This window comes from Columba livia, chromosome 1 (genome assembly GCF_036013475.1).
Source record: "Columba livia isolate bColLiv1 breed racing homer chromosome 1, bColLiv1.pat.W.v2, whole genome shotgun sequence".
In the NCBI taxonomy this organism is placed as follows: Eukaryota; Metazoa; Chordata; class Aves; order Columbiformes; family Columbidae; genus Columba; species Columba livia.
In genome coordinates this window covers 121,403,003-121,421,337 of record NC_088602.1, presented here as the reverse complement: position 1 = coordinate 121,421,337, position 18,335 = coordinate 121,403,003, and the positions used below count along the sequence as shown (strand labels likewise).

The following is an 18,335-nucleotide window of genomic DNA, read 5'->3' as shown; positions in this document are numbered from 1 at the left end:
TATACCATTTTTGTCAGCATGCTTAAGTTCCTTTGAAAGGTACCATCCCCTTATAAAAAGTTCCATGGAATAGCAACTATGTTCTATGGTTATTTCACCTGGTTCCATGGAACACTATTTATTTACAGACTGTCTTAAATAATGTGTTTGTTCTACTTCTTAACTACCTCCAGATTTATTTTACATCCACTTTTATACAATGATTCCCAAAATGCATCTATTACTTTGTAAGAACTTCCCAAAATTATTTGTGCAATTTCACAATCTTAGTTTTGTTTTCCAGTGATTTGGCATAGGACTTACTGCTGTGATAGTACTAACTTATGCTGTAACAACGTGTCATTACCAGCTAAAAGCCTAAGCTAACATTATCATTAAAATGATCACTCGCTTAATGTCAGTACAGTTGAATCCTTGACTACAGGATTTGATGGTACGAGTTAAGATCTAAAAGTTTTAAACCAGAGGTAGTTCCCCAGTAGTGGCATGGCACCATGAAGTGCAGAAGCCTGATTCTTTACATGGGATATTAAAGGGAGGCCTATCTCAGATCTCTATTACAGTATTGCAGATTTTGGTGTAATCTGAATGTCCAGGAAATTTTCTCTTTAAAAGCAACGTTTCAAAATACTAAGGTAGGCGCGTGATATTATTTCAGTTTAATTTTTCTTGCATTGTAGTCTTGGTGCTTAGCTGGACTAGATTAAGCTACATGATGAGGCAGTGGCACTCACAGTGCAACCCATGGAGTTTCCCCACCTCACTGAATAGCCCCTTCCTTGTCACCCGTGAACAGCGTGTCCAGGCTCACTGCCTTTGCAATGGAGACTTGCTGCACTTGGGAAGTAGGTCCATCACACTGTAGAGCGCGTCAGGATCAAAGACACTGTTTGTGTGCGGCACAAGGCCAGAGGCACCAGATCCACTGATGCTTTTGCACCTGGCTGTCAGGAGTACCCTTTCACATGAGGTCCCAGCACCTGAGATCCACAGGTTAAGACATCCCAGCCTGTAGGTCCTGTATGGTGCTGTAATGCCAACTACATTGCACAAGAGACCTAAAGAAAATGAATCACTGCATTGGCTACAGAGAAATCAGTGGCAAAAAAGAACCAATAATAAAAATTAAGCATTTAGGGGTTTGGTCAACTGATTCTTTGCCTTAACTTTTTTCCTTAACAGGGCTTAAATTTGTATCACATACATTTTTACTGAATGTCATGCAGAAACAGATGTAGCAAAACTCAATGTGAGTCAGTATAGAAAGGGAGGAGGATGAAAGAATGATGAAGTTCAATTTCATTTTAAAATAATCTTCATCATCTACACGGTCTCCCACTGAGCTCCTATGCTTCCTGTTTTTAAAACAAAAAGAAAGGCTTTAGAGTTATTTCATCTGCAGTTACTCAGTGACCAATATTATACATCAAACTGAAGCAATTACACTTTTCTAACAATGTGACGTTTCTTTGAAAATTTCATTGAAGTGTAAACAAGTTATCATGTACTCTGCAGCTTTCACTGAGCTTAAAAAGCACTTGGAAAGTATTACTACCATTACCAGCTAACACTGTAATTTTGTCACATTATGTGAATAGGCAAGGAAGATTAACTTTGTACAATTAATCATAATTACTTTTAAATACCACTTGTTAAGTTATGATGTATACAAAGGGGAAAATAATTTTAATGAGAAACAGTTCAGGAATCTGCTTCTTTTATTAAAAGAAATTGTAATTTTTTTTAAGTGCAACTGTCTTTTTTTTTTTTTTCTACTTATTTCCTGATTAATTATGAATAGAGCAGTTAGAGGCTACTCCAGGTTTACATTTTCTTCTTTTTCCCCTTTATTATTTAAGTGTTGCTTTGAAACATCCAAAACTATGCAGTCATAATTCACACATTTGTGGGTGACAATGATGTTGGTGAACCATGCTTTGGAAATAATAATTGCAGAAAAAATGCAGCAGAAATTAGATGGTCTGTTTTAACTAACTTGGCCGCAAATTCATGTAATGACAATAAATTGGTAACTGATTTCTTGTGACAAAACACAATCTATAATCTCCCATTTTTTGCAGAAATAAAAGATGCCTACTAGGTAAAAAAGGTAGAGGGTATTAACTTTTTCCTTCCCTGAAGTCCTTTATCTGATAGTACTGAGTAGTTCAGGGAATGATAGTATATGTGGTTAACTTTTAGGAGCCTTCTTCCATACATGCCTTGAGACATTAATTCTTAGTAACGTTACCTAGGAGCACCCGAGACATTCTGTTAAATAGAGCATCTTGGCCACTAGAAGACACATATGTCTTTGATGTGTGTTTCCTGGAGGTTTGTCCTGATACATTATTGGATTTGTCAAAGAAGAAAATTCTTCTTGAATAATCAGCAAGAAATTTGCTGAAAAATGTGTTATGTGGTCATGGCTGCATTTTTTAGTTTTCTCTCGACTACTGCTTTAAGTTGGGAAAGATGTTCCCAAAAGCACAGGCAAAGGCTCAAAACTAGGGGCACAGAAAGCTGAATTCCACCATCCAGGAGATGATGGCAGAGGGTTAGGTCCTTCAGAACATGGTTTTCTCCAGTACAGCCCTCCTGGGCACTGCTGTGCTGTGCTGCAGCCTGAACACAGGACCCAGCCCCACGCCTTGATGATTTCCCTGTCTTCCTGCTTTTCCAGTAATCCTGAAAGAAAACCATGAGTGATGGTGGGGACTTGGGAGTAGTCATTAATTTTAAATAAATAAAATAGTTTGTCATCTTAACATTTTGGATTTCACCAGGTTTTACCAGGGTAGCCTACCAGCCTGAGAGCCAGGGCGCATAGCTGGCTCTGTATTTCCAACTCCTCTAACACAAAGGTCCAGGCATTTTCTAAGTCCCCAAATCTCACAGCTCCTCTTTGTCCACGCAAAGCAGAACCTTGTGTAATAATCTGGTCAACATAACCTTGTCTCTTTATATAACAGTGAGTATGCCACAAAACCACTTAATGATCTGCAGCTCCTAATTCCCTGCTTCATTCTTCATCCTTATCTAATAGCCTTTGCTTGCCAAGAGTCTCCCCCATCCTGTGACAAATGCCAGCTTTGTTTACTTGGGAAATTGGTGATTCTGGCCACAGCCTGTAGGGGATCTGGAGCTCTCTCCATGCCCCAAACTCCAGTATCAGACCTTAGGAACACATCAACATAAAAGAATCACGAGTCACTTTGTATTTCTTCAGCCTATGCAACCTTTGAGGAACAGCTGAAAGTCTTCAGAAGCAAAAAGCAAGGAAATGGGTGAAGATGAAATGGAGCAAAATTAATTCTCCTTTATGTTTCTGAGGGCAGAGAAAGCAGTGCTATATTTGAAATGGGGCCTACACAGAAAAGAGAAGCACATAGGATTAGCTATAAACATCACAGTTATTCTGAGCCATTGTAATCCGATGTTTGACCTGTGCCTCTTCTCTCTGACTTATGAGGTTTAAGTAGTATTCTGAATGACAGGGACTGGGGAGGGAAGGGGGCCTAATGGCCTAAGCCCTAGGTTTGAAATACCTACACCACCTATAATTGCACGCTTGTTAATCCTAATAAAGCCTATTGGGCTATTCTCCTAGTGTTGTCAGGTTGAGTTCAGAGATTTCTCTGGAACGAATGTGAATACAAGACACTGCTTATTATGCATAGACTCTTAGTAGAGTCCTCAGTACTCTGAGTTCACTCATCACAGGGTTTTGCGCAGATGGAAATCTGTCTTTTCCACGCACATAGCCATGGTGTGCCATGGGAGAGGGCTGGCTCACCATCCCAGTAGCGCTGCACCAACACGGTCAGGAAATCATGTCCAGGTGAGAGCCAGGCAGCCAAAACACCGTGTTCAGATCATTGTGGCCCAACCTTGAATCCCTGCGCCATTTAAGATCAGGTGTGCATTCACAGCTGACAAGTCAATTATTTTTAATCTGAATTCAAATAGTTTGAAGCTGTGACAGCTTTTAAGGACCTGTGAAGATTAGTGATGTTATTCTAAGAAGCAAGGGATAATGCCCTCCTACAGCCCCAGGGCCCGGGCATTAATTGCTGTTGTGTAATGCTGAGGTCCCTCACTGCCTGACTTTGCCCTCACAGGGCACACATCCCCCTCCTCACCCAACAAAAGCAAACAGTCTCCAGCAACTGCACACAGGCTGACATTCTGAAGCAAAAACATCTCATAAGTAGATAAAATTGAATTGTTTTCTCCTCAAGATCCAGTAAGTAGTGAACAACTGAAATGGGACCTGGGCAGGGGCAGTCAGGGCTAGTGGTGCCTTCAGAGCTGTGAGTATCAGTTTTATATCATCAGCAAATTCTCATTCTAGTTTTGGAGCCTTCCTTTGCCTTTGTTTTATGAATCAAACTGTTCCTGCAGCTTAAAAAAAACACTCATCAGGGAAAGCAAAACAAGTTAAAAAAACACAGCATCAAAGGGCACAAACACATGCACAACCATAATGCCATTCTTAAGCTTCTAGTTCATCTGGTCAAGCCATTAAGAGACTAAAAAAGAAGTATGTGTTTTTATTAAGTCTACTGTGCTAAGCAGAAAGTCCAGAAGACTTTGGGGCATGTATAAAAAGAACTGAACCCTTTTTTTTGGTGTCCCAACAGCCCACTTTCCAAAACCACATTAGGAGATTTCCATCCTCCTATTTTACACCATGTCCAGAGGCGTACCCTGTAGGCTTATCCCCACCGGCTCTGCACATACAGGCAGGGAAAGAAACAGGACTTCACCACCCTACTAGACAGATGTCCATAGTATCCAAATGTAATTATGCTGCAGCTAAGGAAGAAAGGGCCAGTGCCACACAGGCATGATAAATAAGCCTTCACACACAAGAAATGCATCTATCACCCAAATTTGTCCCATATCCTAAGGTGCCAAATAAGCAGACTTCACCAGCACTAACTCCATTTAATAAAAATATTAGAAGATTGCTCTTTGGAATAATAAAGCACCAGAAGCAAATTACTTCTATCTTCCACCACTGATAATCAGCTCTGCTTATTGTGTTGTTTGTTTTTCATTTTATGGTTATTTATTTTGTTATTTTTATGGTAGCCCTTTGCTTGTGAATTACTGACTTCCTAACAAGCAACAGATGCTTTACTGTGTGCGCTGCACAGAGCGGAGTTCTACAGTGCCCAGACACACATAAGGACCTACCCAAATACTTGTACAGTGAATGGTTATAGAGTGGTAGATGAGTAAATCAGCACAGCAGTATTCTTTCAATAGCATCATAACACATTTATTGTATTATTTGTTGCATTCATAGAACCACAGGATGATCTTCATAGGTTACCGTTATGGGGTTTTTTCCATTATTTAATGTACTATTCTGAGGCTCTTACATGCTACTGTAGAAAGCATGCTATTTCTCTGCATCTGAGAAAGCCCTGTACATGTGTAAGAAGATCTCCATAGCCTTCTGCATCACATAAATGTGTTCTTTTCTACCTACAATGTATGGGCTTTGGTGTAGAAGGGAAAAACAGTACATTTCTCATCAATCCCTTTCTGCGACGCTTCTGGTCCAACATCATGTAGGTAAATGTCTGCATTCTCAGTATTTCTATTCCTGGTGCACTGGTTGCTGTTAATATGTCGCCAGTGGTCTTTGTATGTCAACAGACTGTGGCCGGGACTTTCCTGACAACTACAACTTCTCTCAGGTATTTTTCAGAGGTGAGAGTTTTTGACCTAGGCCTTCAGCCCCTTCCTGCTTGGGATAGGCCAAACAATCCACCAGATCAGAATTACATACCCAAACACATTAAGCAGATTATTACATTGTCCAAACTTTCTGATATTTTGTCTGAGCAATGACAGCGACACCAAGATGTAGGAAAAAGTAAACATAAAACTATTTTCCAAAATCCAAAGTGAAATGTAAGGGAGAAAGAAGAAAATTAATCTTGTCATGGACATCCAGCAAGCCTAAAATCAATCTGTAGTTTCAATAAGTAGCACGAAATGCAATAAAAAAGCAGCAACGTGAAATGCATCTAACCACATTCTTAATAGATCTATCAAATCAGATGACGAAAACGTAATCAGTGAAATAAACCTTGCCCTCCTGTAAAATACTTGATGAGATGCTTCTTGAAATAATAATTGAAAAGTTGAAATTCAAGCTGTGTGCCAAAAAGAAGCATAAAGTTTGTGGTACATGATCTGTCATTATTTAGTAAAGCATCTGCTTTTAATACTGGGCCTAATCTTGTTTGAAAACTACATGCAGTTACTGCCAAATCTCATTTTATCCCAAACAGCAGTTGAATAGTGTCTTTGCCTTTGCTGAGTTTGCTGTGATTGCAATTACAATAAATCCAGCAAACACAGCAGAACCTGCACCAAGAGTCTGTGAAGCAACATTCAGCCTGCACAAGTTATGCACGCACCAGTTCTGCATGTACTTTGAACCCAGCATGTTTGAAACATTGCATTTACCTCTTAGATGCCAATCTGCTGAACACCCTTGTGCAGAAATCAAAACATGCACTACAAGCATGGCCATGAGTCGCACTGCATCTTTACGGGACTTCTCTTCCTTTGTCTCATAGTCTCAAGGGCAGATTAATGCCTGATGGTTGCAGAACCTCAACTGGCAAAACATGTGTTGATGTATGACAATAAAAACAAGTAATACGCTTAAACCTAGTAGATACTCATCCAACCTTCTCAAACACAGACCATCTGAAACTGATGACAGTCTTTCCAAGGCTTTCCAAGTGATTGAATTCTGACCAACAAAAAGATCACAAGATCAAATTTACCAGCAGTAAATTCTTTATATGGGCAGATGAGAAACAGTTGGAGCAAGTACTCTACAAATTCAGCAACTGCTTCTTCCATCCTTATCACATTTTTATAGAAACAAAGGAACTGTCGCAGTGGCTTAAACCACCTGGCCTGTCCTTGACAGGTTTCCATCACTAGCTTCAGAGAACAATGCAGAAAATATGGCATTAAGTCGATCTGAAATGCTCTTTCCCTATGAACATCAGCCAATCCTCACTATTTAGAAACTAGTTTATTACTTGAAAGCTTCATTTCCCATGCAAAATGTATTAGTCAGAGATACGATGTTTGTAAGGAAAAAAGACAGTATCTGGATTTCATGCCAGGTTACTGGCTACCATGTACAACACTTCTGCATGATCTCTCAGATGAATAACACCTGGAGCAGCTCTGTTGAACTGGAAAACATCCACAGTTCTGTAGTACTCACAGGAATATAAGCAACTCTCCTGTAGACATCTCATTAATACCAAACCAGATATCCCAGACACCCTTTTTTCACATGCAGATGTCTACCACAAAACTGTTTCTTTTCTCCTCAAAAAATGTCAGTAACAATTGCTCAGAAGAGATTTGCCCTCCACCCCTATTGCCCCCAGCTATCAGGGGGGAACAAAACTGTCTGTGCTAACACCCTGTTCTAGAGTGTTTCCAGTTGAGTGCATCTTTTTTAACCACCACAGGAGATTTCTATGCTAAGGTGCTTTAAAAATCAGTGTGTGTTATAGTGAATGTGATGACCTGTTTCTGTGAAATTACCAGAATGAACAGAAAACAAATTTTGTTAAAGAGGGTTTTTTTTCTCTTTCTCTCTCTTAGGATGGATTTATCGACTTCTTGGAGTTCATAGCTGCAATAAATTTGGTTATACGAGGGAAAATTGACCAAAAATTGAAATGGTATTTTAAGCTATACGATGCTGATGGAAACGGATGTATCGACAAAAAAGAACTATTAAGCATATTCTCGGTAAGCAAGTTATGACCAATAACAAGAACATTTGACACAGTGCATTGCCCCTGAAACAGTGGTTCATCATGTGTTGTAAATGGGTTGTCTGTACTTTACCTAATGTTGTACAGCTGTAAAACCAGAATTGTTCTACCAGCAATACTCCTGCTGTTAGTTTCCTGCTTATTGAAGTAAACGTATCTAAGTAATATTATACTTTAAACCACAGTTCTACAGATATAATGCTTTCCTGAAAATGAAAACCTGTAGAAGCAGTAGAGACTTTATTGTGATAAACTATACTGTAAGGCGGGGTAGAACTGAAGCAGCATAAGGAATAAAACAGCTGGTTACAAGTGCTTGCTTGTGCCAGTCTGTTGTGGAAAACTGGCTTCTCAAACTGAACTTGCGGCAAGAAACAATATAGCTGTCATCAAAATATTCCAATATTTTAAAATTTTGAAAGGCTTTTAGATTTGTTTACTACAAATGCCATTACTCCTATTTTAAAATTAAACTGTGGAAATTTAATTTTATCATTAAAACATGCAATGACATTTGGGTAAAAATATTGTAGAAAATTTTGCAGAAAATGGGTCCATTTCAAATCCATAAAACCAAAGCAGTATTATTTCTTAAAAATTATTTCCTTATTTTTCAACTTGCTCTAGTGAAATAATATTTTGCACTTCAGTAGCTGATTTCATCCAAAATGTATTATAGGTTCTTTTGCAAATACAAATGACTTAATGTTGCTCCCTAAATGTACAAGACTTGTTACAGATCAAGGTTTTGCTGCAGGGAGCATAAAATCCGAACAGGGATTTAATGTCATTATAAACAAGGAACGTATTTGTATTTTTCCTGGATTCTGAATTACTGCTGGTGCCTGGCTAGTCACTGTTACAGACTTTCAAGAGCTACTGCCCAAATTAAAAGGAACTGGAGCCACATGGAGCCACTGGCTCAAACAAATAAAGCTGATGCATCACCGTCTAAAGAGCAGCTTTCTGAAGGCAGGAGAGGCTGCATCTCCCAGTTTTCTCCTCTCTTTCTTTTGCAGATATTCTCCATCATTTTTCACCCAGAGGCAATGAAGCAACTGTGTTTTGTTTTAATGTGAAGATTTCTTTTTCAACATACCTGATTTTAAAACCAGTTTAAACCTCTGTGTGTCATCTTCTCTTTTGGAGTACAAGAACTTTAATGTAAACCTGCCTAAGCCATTTGATCTAGGCTAGATTAAAATCAGTGGGCTCTAAAGAAAAATAAAAATACACGCTCACAGCCCTTATGGGCCCTGCTTAAACTAAGCATCAGTAAAAAGGGCTTGTCCAAAAATATATGTCATACCTGAAACATTAATTTAAATCACAGAAGTCCTATTAAAACTTCATCTGTCCCTACAGCTATGCAAACTTTGGACCAGCAGATCATTATCAACCATCAAAATCCTTTCCAGACAATCATAAACATTTTCAGTGCCTTTTAATAGCACAGTTATTTTATTATTTAAGGGCGATTCTGTGGTAGTCAGCAATTCAAGTACTTCAGGAACCACTGCTTCCCTCTTAGCACTACAACAAATTTAACTGTGGCAGAGGTACAACCTTCCTCTGAAGACTGCACCAGGACCAGGCATATAAAACACCAGAAGTATCTAAAGTATGAATTAGTAATACAAACTAGTTTATGTACCTTTTTTTGTAAAGTTCTTCCTGACTTTCTGAATTCATTTGTGCAAAGTAAAATAAACACAGTGATCATCATGAATTCCACAACAGTGTTAAATAGGTTTAACTTACCTTTTATTTAAATACAATGAGTTCTAAAATAATATCAGGAACACTAAAGGAAAAAAAAATGGCACATACAGTGAATTATCTTACACAACACAGTTCATCTCAAGATAATTCGGTGTAGAAAAACAAATTCTATAGTATGGCCATTACAGAACATCTACACATGTGTTTACATATATGTATTTATGTATTTTCACAGTCACTTACTAATTGTGATATTGAGTACAACTCTGTAAACATGTTTGTTGCTTCTGGACCACTGGCTCTTAACACATAGGCAATTATTTATTAACCTAAATGATCACCATAATGCAAAAATTACTGTCTCAGTGCATAGGACACAATTTTGGAGAAATATTCACGTATACCTTTACTCCAAGCATTGGTTCCCTTTGCCATAGAAGGAGTAGAGGGGAGACTTCTGGTTTTCTTAATTTCTTTGGAGAACAAGTAAATTCTGCCAAACTCCAGGACTGCTGGTCTGACTTTATTTGTGATTACTGAGTTAAACATGTCTTAACAAAAAATGACTTAGGCTTTCTCCTCATGTGTTTTCAGCTGCGAAAAATAATACTATATTTAAATCATACAGACCCTAGGGCACTCTCTGAAGATAGGAGAACTCTCTAGGGCAAGATAAAAATGCTGGTGTGGAATCTAAAGTGTATTGAAGAGCAGAAGTGCCACATGGTTTCAGAAGACCTTCAGAGATATGTAAATTAGTCTGTAATCTTCAGGCTGCGTTATGTTAATTAAATTTCCAATCCTCATTACTGAAGATTTACTTGAAATAGCTATTTATTTAGCGATTTTTGAAAGGGCTAATGAACTAAAGAGATGAATCACAATTAGTGTAGTTCCTAGTGTATTGTTTTCACAACTTGATGGGAAAAATCATCTGAAAGATCTTTCCGCATTTCTGCCTTCAGGCTATCCAGGCTATCAATGGCTACACAAACATGTCTGCTGAAGAGTTCACAAACATGATATTTCAGAAGATAGATGTGAACAACGATGGTAAGAATTTGGGTTTTCTTGGCATTGGCAGGGATTTTCCCCTATAACGAAGGATGGGACCAAGAGGGGAGTTGAACACACTACTGAAGAACTGACTGGTTTAGGCAAACTGAAAGCCAGAATCTGTTCTTTACCCATATTACTTCAGCTTCACAGTAAACTGTATATCAACTGACTCTCTTAAGATGACATACATGTCACGTGCAGTAGGGGCTAAAACATGGAGGTCTTGTACTGTTCATCTAAAATGCCAGGACTGTGGTTGCAAAGCAAAATGCAAGTATCATCAAGGTATTTTTTTAGTATATTTGTGTTGGTTTAATCTATCTAAAATGTGTAAAAAAATCAATTCAGATGCATGACTGCACAGGCTCTAGCATGTTCTAAAGATTGGACAGCACATTGGATGTCCCTTGAAGTCTGATTGTTAACACATGCTAAGACACATGTTACTGTTTTTTCTCAAAATAGCTAGACTATGCCAATTGGGCTCACATTTGGAAACTAAAACTGTTATATATTGCTTCAGAGTTGTTTCTAACAGAAAACTTGTCACATGTGAATGTTTTCTCTCATACATCTAATCATGAAGAACCTCCTTCCCCTGGCAATTACATTTTATATCAACTATTGCAATCATTGACAAGTTAGGAATATCAGGAAAGCATTGCAGAGCAAAATCAGATCCCAGCCACGAATATTGGGCATTTTTTTGTTCATTTTTCTAGCACTATTTCCTATGTTAAGGTTACTTTTAAAAAAGATGTTTGTAATATATAATCACAGTTTAAACAGTGATCTTACGATGCACGTGAATAACTTGTGGAGGATTTTTTCCCCACCTGCTTGGCGCATCTTTTAGGTGAAGGCAAATTACCAAGGGACCCAAATAACACATAGTCATATTCTGGAATCTAATCCAAATTCTATCGTTATTCATTCTTTGGCCTCTGCTTTGACCATATGTTTACGGCAAGTAATAATCTTATCTGAGTTAGACCATCAGCTGAAAAAATAACTTTTGTGTCTTACATTTTAGCAATGAAATACCAGAACATTAATTATTCAGAATTATCTTCATCATACTCCCATTTCAAACCGCTTTACATAGTTAGTTATTTTTTTTAAATAGCTGCAAAGCAGCAGGACTAGCTCCACCTAAGGAACGGAACAAATTTGCCAAGTTTAGCTTAGACTATGCTACCTCCTTGTAGCTTCTTATTAAATAAATGTTGCAATGTCCTTCACATTAAAATTGAAGGAATAATCCCTTGGTTGTGGGGAACAATTCTTAGAACAAATCTCCTGATAGCTTTGCAATGTATTTTCATGAGACCTGTCACGGTCACAGTGAGTCTGGCCATGCCAGTGTAACAATGTGTAACTGCACTGGTTTTTGTATACTCACGCACCAGTATTGGTACTTTGAAATGTATAGCTTGGGATCAAGGGGAGGGAATTCCAGTCCCGCTGACATGCATGAACAGGAAAATGATGCAGAGTGTCCATCTGATGAGTCCTATCCAACCAAAGGCCTCAGTCAAAGGCAATGCAGAGGGAAGGAGATGGGTAGTAAGAATGCCTGGCACAGGGGAGATTGGAAGAAGCAAGAGGATGAATGGCAAAGCAGGAGGATGCAGACAAGCATACAGAGATGGTTTGTTCTGTCTCTGCTCCCAGGATGATTATCTAAGGGCACTGGGGTTGAAAGAGGAGGTGTGAACATCCTCAGGGCACTGCACCCCAGCCCCTGGAGAGGGTCTTACTCCCCTCTCTGAAGCCTAAGAGCCAGGGCTCCTGTCAGCTGATATCTTTCCACTTGAATAGTGTGCATATGACCCTGCCCACCAGTGCAGCGAGGACCCCTGTGACTGAAGAGGAAAGAACCTTTACCGCCCATGGGTAGAAAGTGGTTTTCACATTTTTCAAATGCTGATCATTTTCCTTTTTCACACCAAATGAAGTTTCCAAGGTTGCCATGAACAAAAACCAAAACACAAGAAACCTCTGAGGACTGTTATACTTAAAACCAAAAACAGCCAAAAGTCATCTAGCTAAGCTTTCACCAGAAGCGCACACAACTTGAATTTCTGCTCCCCTGCACCCTGGGGCCCTAAGTCATACAGCTATCCTACTCTTTGCCTGACCTTCTGTCATTTCTTATTTCAGTGAGAAATCATCCATTTTTGTGATTTTAACAAGAAGCTTTAAATCATACTCAGAGAAAAGAATCAAGCTTTTCCTATTAAACCAAACCCTGTTTTCCCTTTCAGAGGGATCCCAGGATCACTGTAATAACCTCTAAGCAAAGAATTGTGTACACTCTTGTGTAACATGTGAGTAGACACATACCTAGGACAAGCCTTTGCTTTCACTGACAGGGAAGAGTGCAAAAAAAGAAGAAGAATGCTTAGTCATATTCCTGCTCCACAATAAAAATTATTTTATATTTGTCTCAGAACTTCCAAGGTATAACCTGCTTTTGACATAAGCCTCAAAAGTCATATTTTGGATGACCATTTCAGTTGCTTGGAAGAGTTTCTCAATCAAACCACTTAACTAATTTTTTTACTACATCTTATCATGGCTCTAAACAATCCTAGTAGTCAACACAGGCAATATGCCTCGTAATCCTCAGCAAGTCATGCCCTAATCTATGTTAAAAAGAGCTATAGGATAAATTCCAGTTAACTCAGTGAGAATTGGTCCATACATCTAAATTCCGCCTTGATACAGGCTTCATTAGCACTCTTTTCACACATTTCTGTCACCATAGATATTAAGACTTATGTGAAAGGTGTGTTTGATCTCTTTAACAGAAAAAAAAAAAAAAAAAAAAAAAAGGCAAGTCTGGTATAAAGTGAGAAAACATTAGAAAACTTGCCTATCAGCAAAGAACGGGGAACCTTCCTGGGGGATTCAATTTGGCATGCGTGGCCTTGTGTTGGGCTGAGAGTGATTGCTGGGTTCCTCGGCTCCTAAGAGGTATCTGATTTCCTTTTAGGGGAGCTCACTCTAGAAGAATTTATCAACGGTGTGGAAAGAGACGAGGACCTAATGGAATTGATTACAAAAAGTTTTGACCTTTCCAACGTGCTCAAGGTCATACAGAGCGGCAGGAGACACAGCGTCTGAAGGATCCAGTGATGGATGTGGCACCTGTGTCACCAGTTCAAGGAAGATAATATTTGATGCGTTAAGAGAGCTTTACGTTGTTCAGGCTTGCCCAGGCAATACCAAGTGGCCTGCTCCAGGAGTAACAATTTTCGCTCTTGACTCCATAGCTCTCCTTTTCTTTACTATTTCCCTCGTTAATGACTGTGGCGGCCACAGAACACAAACCTTTGCCCACATATAACAGAAAAGTTATTTGATGCAGTACAAGTAACTCGCTTGGTCTCAATGAACACTGTTCAGAGTAATCAATAAAATAATGAAAATATCACAAAATGCAACCTTTCTAGAAAACACGGCGTTAACAAATTTCTTCTTTTAAGTACAGGCTCTTTAATCTACTACCTAAAGTGTGGGCATGAACTTCTAGGAAAGACTGTGTTCTATCTGGATCAATTAAGAACGAAGCCTGGTTTGCATTAACTTAACATTTGCTCTGAGTTCTTAAAATTGGAGTAGGTTCTCTGGGAAACATCTTGGTCAGTTTAATATTCCTGAGATGTGCATCCTCCTTAACAAACTGTCTACCATTCTTGATTTTATTACATATGAAAATTAAAATAATGTAATGCTTTGATGGTTTGGTGTGGTTCAGCTACTGTTCTTTCAAATTAACCTTTTATAGAAGCACTGGAATGAAATTTTGTTATCTTTGTAGATTAAAATTAGAAGTTCAAAGAAGAGCTGAAACCAAATAATTTTGTAAGCACTCTGTTTTCCCAGAGATTTGTGTCCTTTGACTTGTATGTCCTCCTTTTCTAAACAATTTGTTTTCACTGGGCACTTCGCCATGGCTGCATGAGACAAAAGGTAAGAGGCATCATGATTAATTCCTGCTGATGGGACTGCTGGCTTCTGCCAAACAGACTGTTTAACAGCTGAATTCTTCCTGCCTTTCCCTGACAGGGACTACTAATTTAGGTATCTTTGCCCTGCGCAGATATCTGGGTGAAAACTTTTAGCAATTTAGTCTCTCTGATAGTTCTACCTTCTTTCAAACTGGGTTGCAATTGTCTCTGAATGTGGTAGCTGTTAGGAGTGCAGGGAAGGCATTCACAAATGGCATGATCATATATGCCTCATTTTCCTAGGAAACTAGGCTAAAACCAACTCAATCTTACTTTATAAATAACAAGATTAATTCTACAAGCTAAAACAGAACTGCATGAACTGTCTGAAAAGGGAAAATTACAGTTCTCTCTGGTTCTGTTAGGACTGATTCTCTCTCGAGTCCGCAACAAGTTTTATCAAATTACTACATTATATCAGAAGTTCTCCTTGGCTGACAGTGCCCTGCAGGAATCACACTAATATTTGTTAGTGTTAGAAACATTGGCTTTATGCAAAATAATTTGTGCATGGGTCGGTGCAGGCTGAATGAAACAATTATTAAGACTTCAATATGAAAATGTTTTTCTTCCAAATTCACTTCAAATCTGTGTCCATTTGCACAAGAAATGTGCTCCATCATCTGTAATTATTATCCCAGGTTCTGATTTGATCAACGGACTATACTAAGAGTATGCAACATGCATCATTTGACATTATAAACAGTTCTGACATTATAGTTCTGACATTTGAATCTTTTATATCCTTTCCTAAATAAATAAATAAAGGAGAGAGAATGATGCATGAGATTGCTGGTGGTTCAAATTTTAAGTTCTTGTATTTATTCACCATTGACACATTAATATGTCATTGTCAGTATAAGTTTTCTCACACCCAGACTTCAAAATATCCCTTTTCTTAATCTAACACTTTTGCATTTAGATCCTATGAGGGTTGTATCCTTCAGAACTGGCTTTAAAATATGGTCCAATCTAAACAATTTGGGTGTATGGGAGCAGATGTGGCTTGGATTTTTGCTTTTAAACTAACGAAATCATGGGCTTTGAAAAAATGAAAACTATCTATCTACACAGACTCTTTTTTATAGAGGCATTTTAAAGAGAATATGTCAATTTGAACTTGTCTAATTTTTCTGTATAACTGTAATTATATGAAGTGAATTACATATTCAGGAGGAGTGTTGTGTTGTATTAAAAAAAAATATGTATGTAAGGAAATTCTTAGCCATTTTTTGTTACACTAAATTTTAAAGGAGTAGCTGACATGGTCATTTTCCACACTTTGATCTAAAATAATTTAGCAGAAACCTGTGTAATTAAGAAGCAAATATCTTTACCGTTGGATGTAAACACTCTGGCACATAATATCAAAAAATATTTACTTACAGTAACTCCACATGTGTTTGGGACTAGTCATAAGATTCTATCTAGTTTTTTATAAGTTGATTAACATAAATTTCCTTTAACTATTTAAGCATCATTTGATACACAGCTGTTTGAGAAAAATGCATTATGGTCACAATTTTCTATTGGTGTCATTCTTCTAAATTCATCAGCTGCTCACCAAGCGTGTCAGTGAAAACAAGTCGCACATGAAAAAACCTCTCAAGTGTCACTCCCCAAAGTCTTGTTCTAAACCAACGTGAAGCTGCAACTTGTTGTTGTGGAGCTGCTTTGAAGTCATGAAGGTATATTGTAAGTTGACCTGATTATCGGAATGCTTATTGCTAGTTTAATAGGCAGCAGAAAAGGAAAAAGAAAGCCTAATGTTAGCTCATGTTACGTTATACCCCTTAGCAAATACGAGCGGTGAAGGGGCAGAGCTGAGCTGCTGATCCTGAGGAATGCTTTTGCTTCAAAGCCCCGCCTGGGAGACAAAAAAAGCATTCTAGCACTTGCTCTCAAGAAGCATCTTTGTCAACAAGATTGATGCAAATGCCAGCTGTGAGTGTCTGGAGAAGCTGGGCTGCCTATATCATCATCACAGGGGGGGCAGATTTTAATTAAGATAGATGTGTACTGAGAATGGCTAATGATTTTGTCACCATATTCACCTTGAGAAGAATCACAGGTTTCAAAATCACTCTGTGCAGCTGGGTGAGATTTGCCAATCAATGGGGTAATTGGTCGTTTCTCTTCTAATATAAGCTCTTTTACTGTTTAGAAATCCTTATGACTTTATGCTCTTTTTATTGCATCCAAACAGCTAAAAGTAATTAGTGTGACAGTCACCTTTTCCAAACAATTCTTAATTGTCCTAAAATTATCTCCTTTTCTTTTCTGGTAGCTCAATACGCTAGGAAAATAAATAGGTACTTTTTCTTCTGAGAATCTGGGAATTCAAAGCAAATTGCCTTTTCTTGTAGATGTGAAACTGCTTAAGCATTAACAGGCATGATTAAACCTTATGCCATAGTTACGCATCCCTGACAAAGTAGGAGGATAACTTGCTGTGGTGTGAAGAAGATCCCATAGATGCACTTAATTTTTGACCTTATGTAAGATAGCTGTACCATACAGACCATAACAGCTAAATATTCAACTAAATATTCAAAGCTTGGGTTCCCTGTATGTGAGGCGATCTGTCCATTTACTTGATACTGACTCAAGATTTTCCACATGGAAAGATTTCTAGAAGTCTTGCATGGTTATAGAAATTGCTGAAGATATCAGGGAGGGATTTTTAAACATCATTTTAAAAACTTCTGCTAAATACAGTAGAATGTTCCAAAACCAGCAAATATATGCAGCTTTATGCTGTACATTTTGACCTGGCCTTACTAGAAAGCTGAGGGAGAAAACAGCCCCAGTATGTGATTTTTAACATGGCAAAATCTACATGGCTTGAGGTTTTAAGAGCTCTGTCTGAAATAACAAGTGTAATGACCCATCTCTGGCTGGAAGAAGGTCTTTCTTGCAGTACCAGCCCAACCTGTTTGCATCATTGGTGTATCTACATTCATAACCAGGCTTTGGTTAACCCTTGCTTTATTCTCCAGTAATGTGACAACTTCTTCTGACCTAAAGATTAGGAAAGGAGCTACTGCTCAGGCAGTACACGTAGCAGGCAGAGAACTTGTTCACTTCTATAGCCTGACTGGGACACAGAGCAGAAGCCTAAGCTCCAGCTTCGAATAAAGGTATACGGCTCAATGTGAAAAACAATGTTTTATGCTCAGGCCTGCACTGATTTTTGCCTTACAGCAGCAACATGAGAGAAGGTTCACCTATCAAAGGTAATTTAACTGCCAAAAAGAGTTGTTCTAAAAATGTTTGTGTATCAATACTTAACTTTTATTTCCACCTCCTCTGCAGTAGAACTGTGAGAGAATTTAAGACAGGTCACTACATAGTTGTCACTGTGCTTACAAACATCACTATAATGAAATACTAGCTTTTGATTGCTAACCATCAAATACCACTGGCTCTGGCTTGAATGTCTAGTTGCTTTTAGTAAGGCCTGAACTTCTCAACTCATTTAAAGCTGCACTGCTTATAAAAAACCTAGACTAACCTACATCCCATACAGAATACCAGAAAGACTGGGAGAGTGGATGGGAGTGAGCCGCAGAACACCAAAAAAGACCACAGGGAAAAAGAAGCAGGGGAAGAAACCTGGAGAGGAGGTAGAGGCGATCAGGCTCCATGAAACGGTATGTCAGCCTCTGGTCCTAAGGGACAAGCTCTAGAAGAAACTCCAAAT

The 18,335-nt window shown here is 38.5% G+C and overlaps 1 protein-coding gene across 3 annotated transcripts in view; it reads left to right on the top strand.

Annotated features, from left to right (window-relative positions):
- GUCA1C (guanylate cyclase activator 1C) overlaps window positions 1-16,118 on the top strand; it is a 39,450-nt gene extending 23,332 nt beyond the window's left edge. The window contains exons 2-4 of one of the 3 annotated variants that reach the window (XM_021287715.2): window positions 7,660-7,809; window positions 10,523-10,610; window positions 13,615-16,118. In XM_021287715.2, the coding sequence (XP_021143390.1) occupies window positions 7,660-7,809; window positions 10,523-10,610; window positions 13,615-13,745 (369 nt within the window). In that variant the 3' untranslated portion in view covers window positions 13,746-16,118. The remainder of the gene's footprint in view (window positions 1-7,659; window positions 7,810-10,522; window positions 10,611-13,614) is intronic. The other 2 variants (XM_065075948.1, XM_005502588.4) reach the window with 2 other exon arrangements.
- Window positions 16,119-18,335: the final 2,217 nt, after the last annotated feature.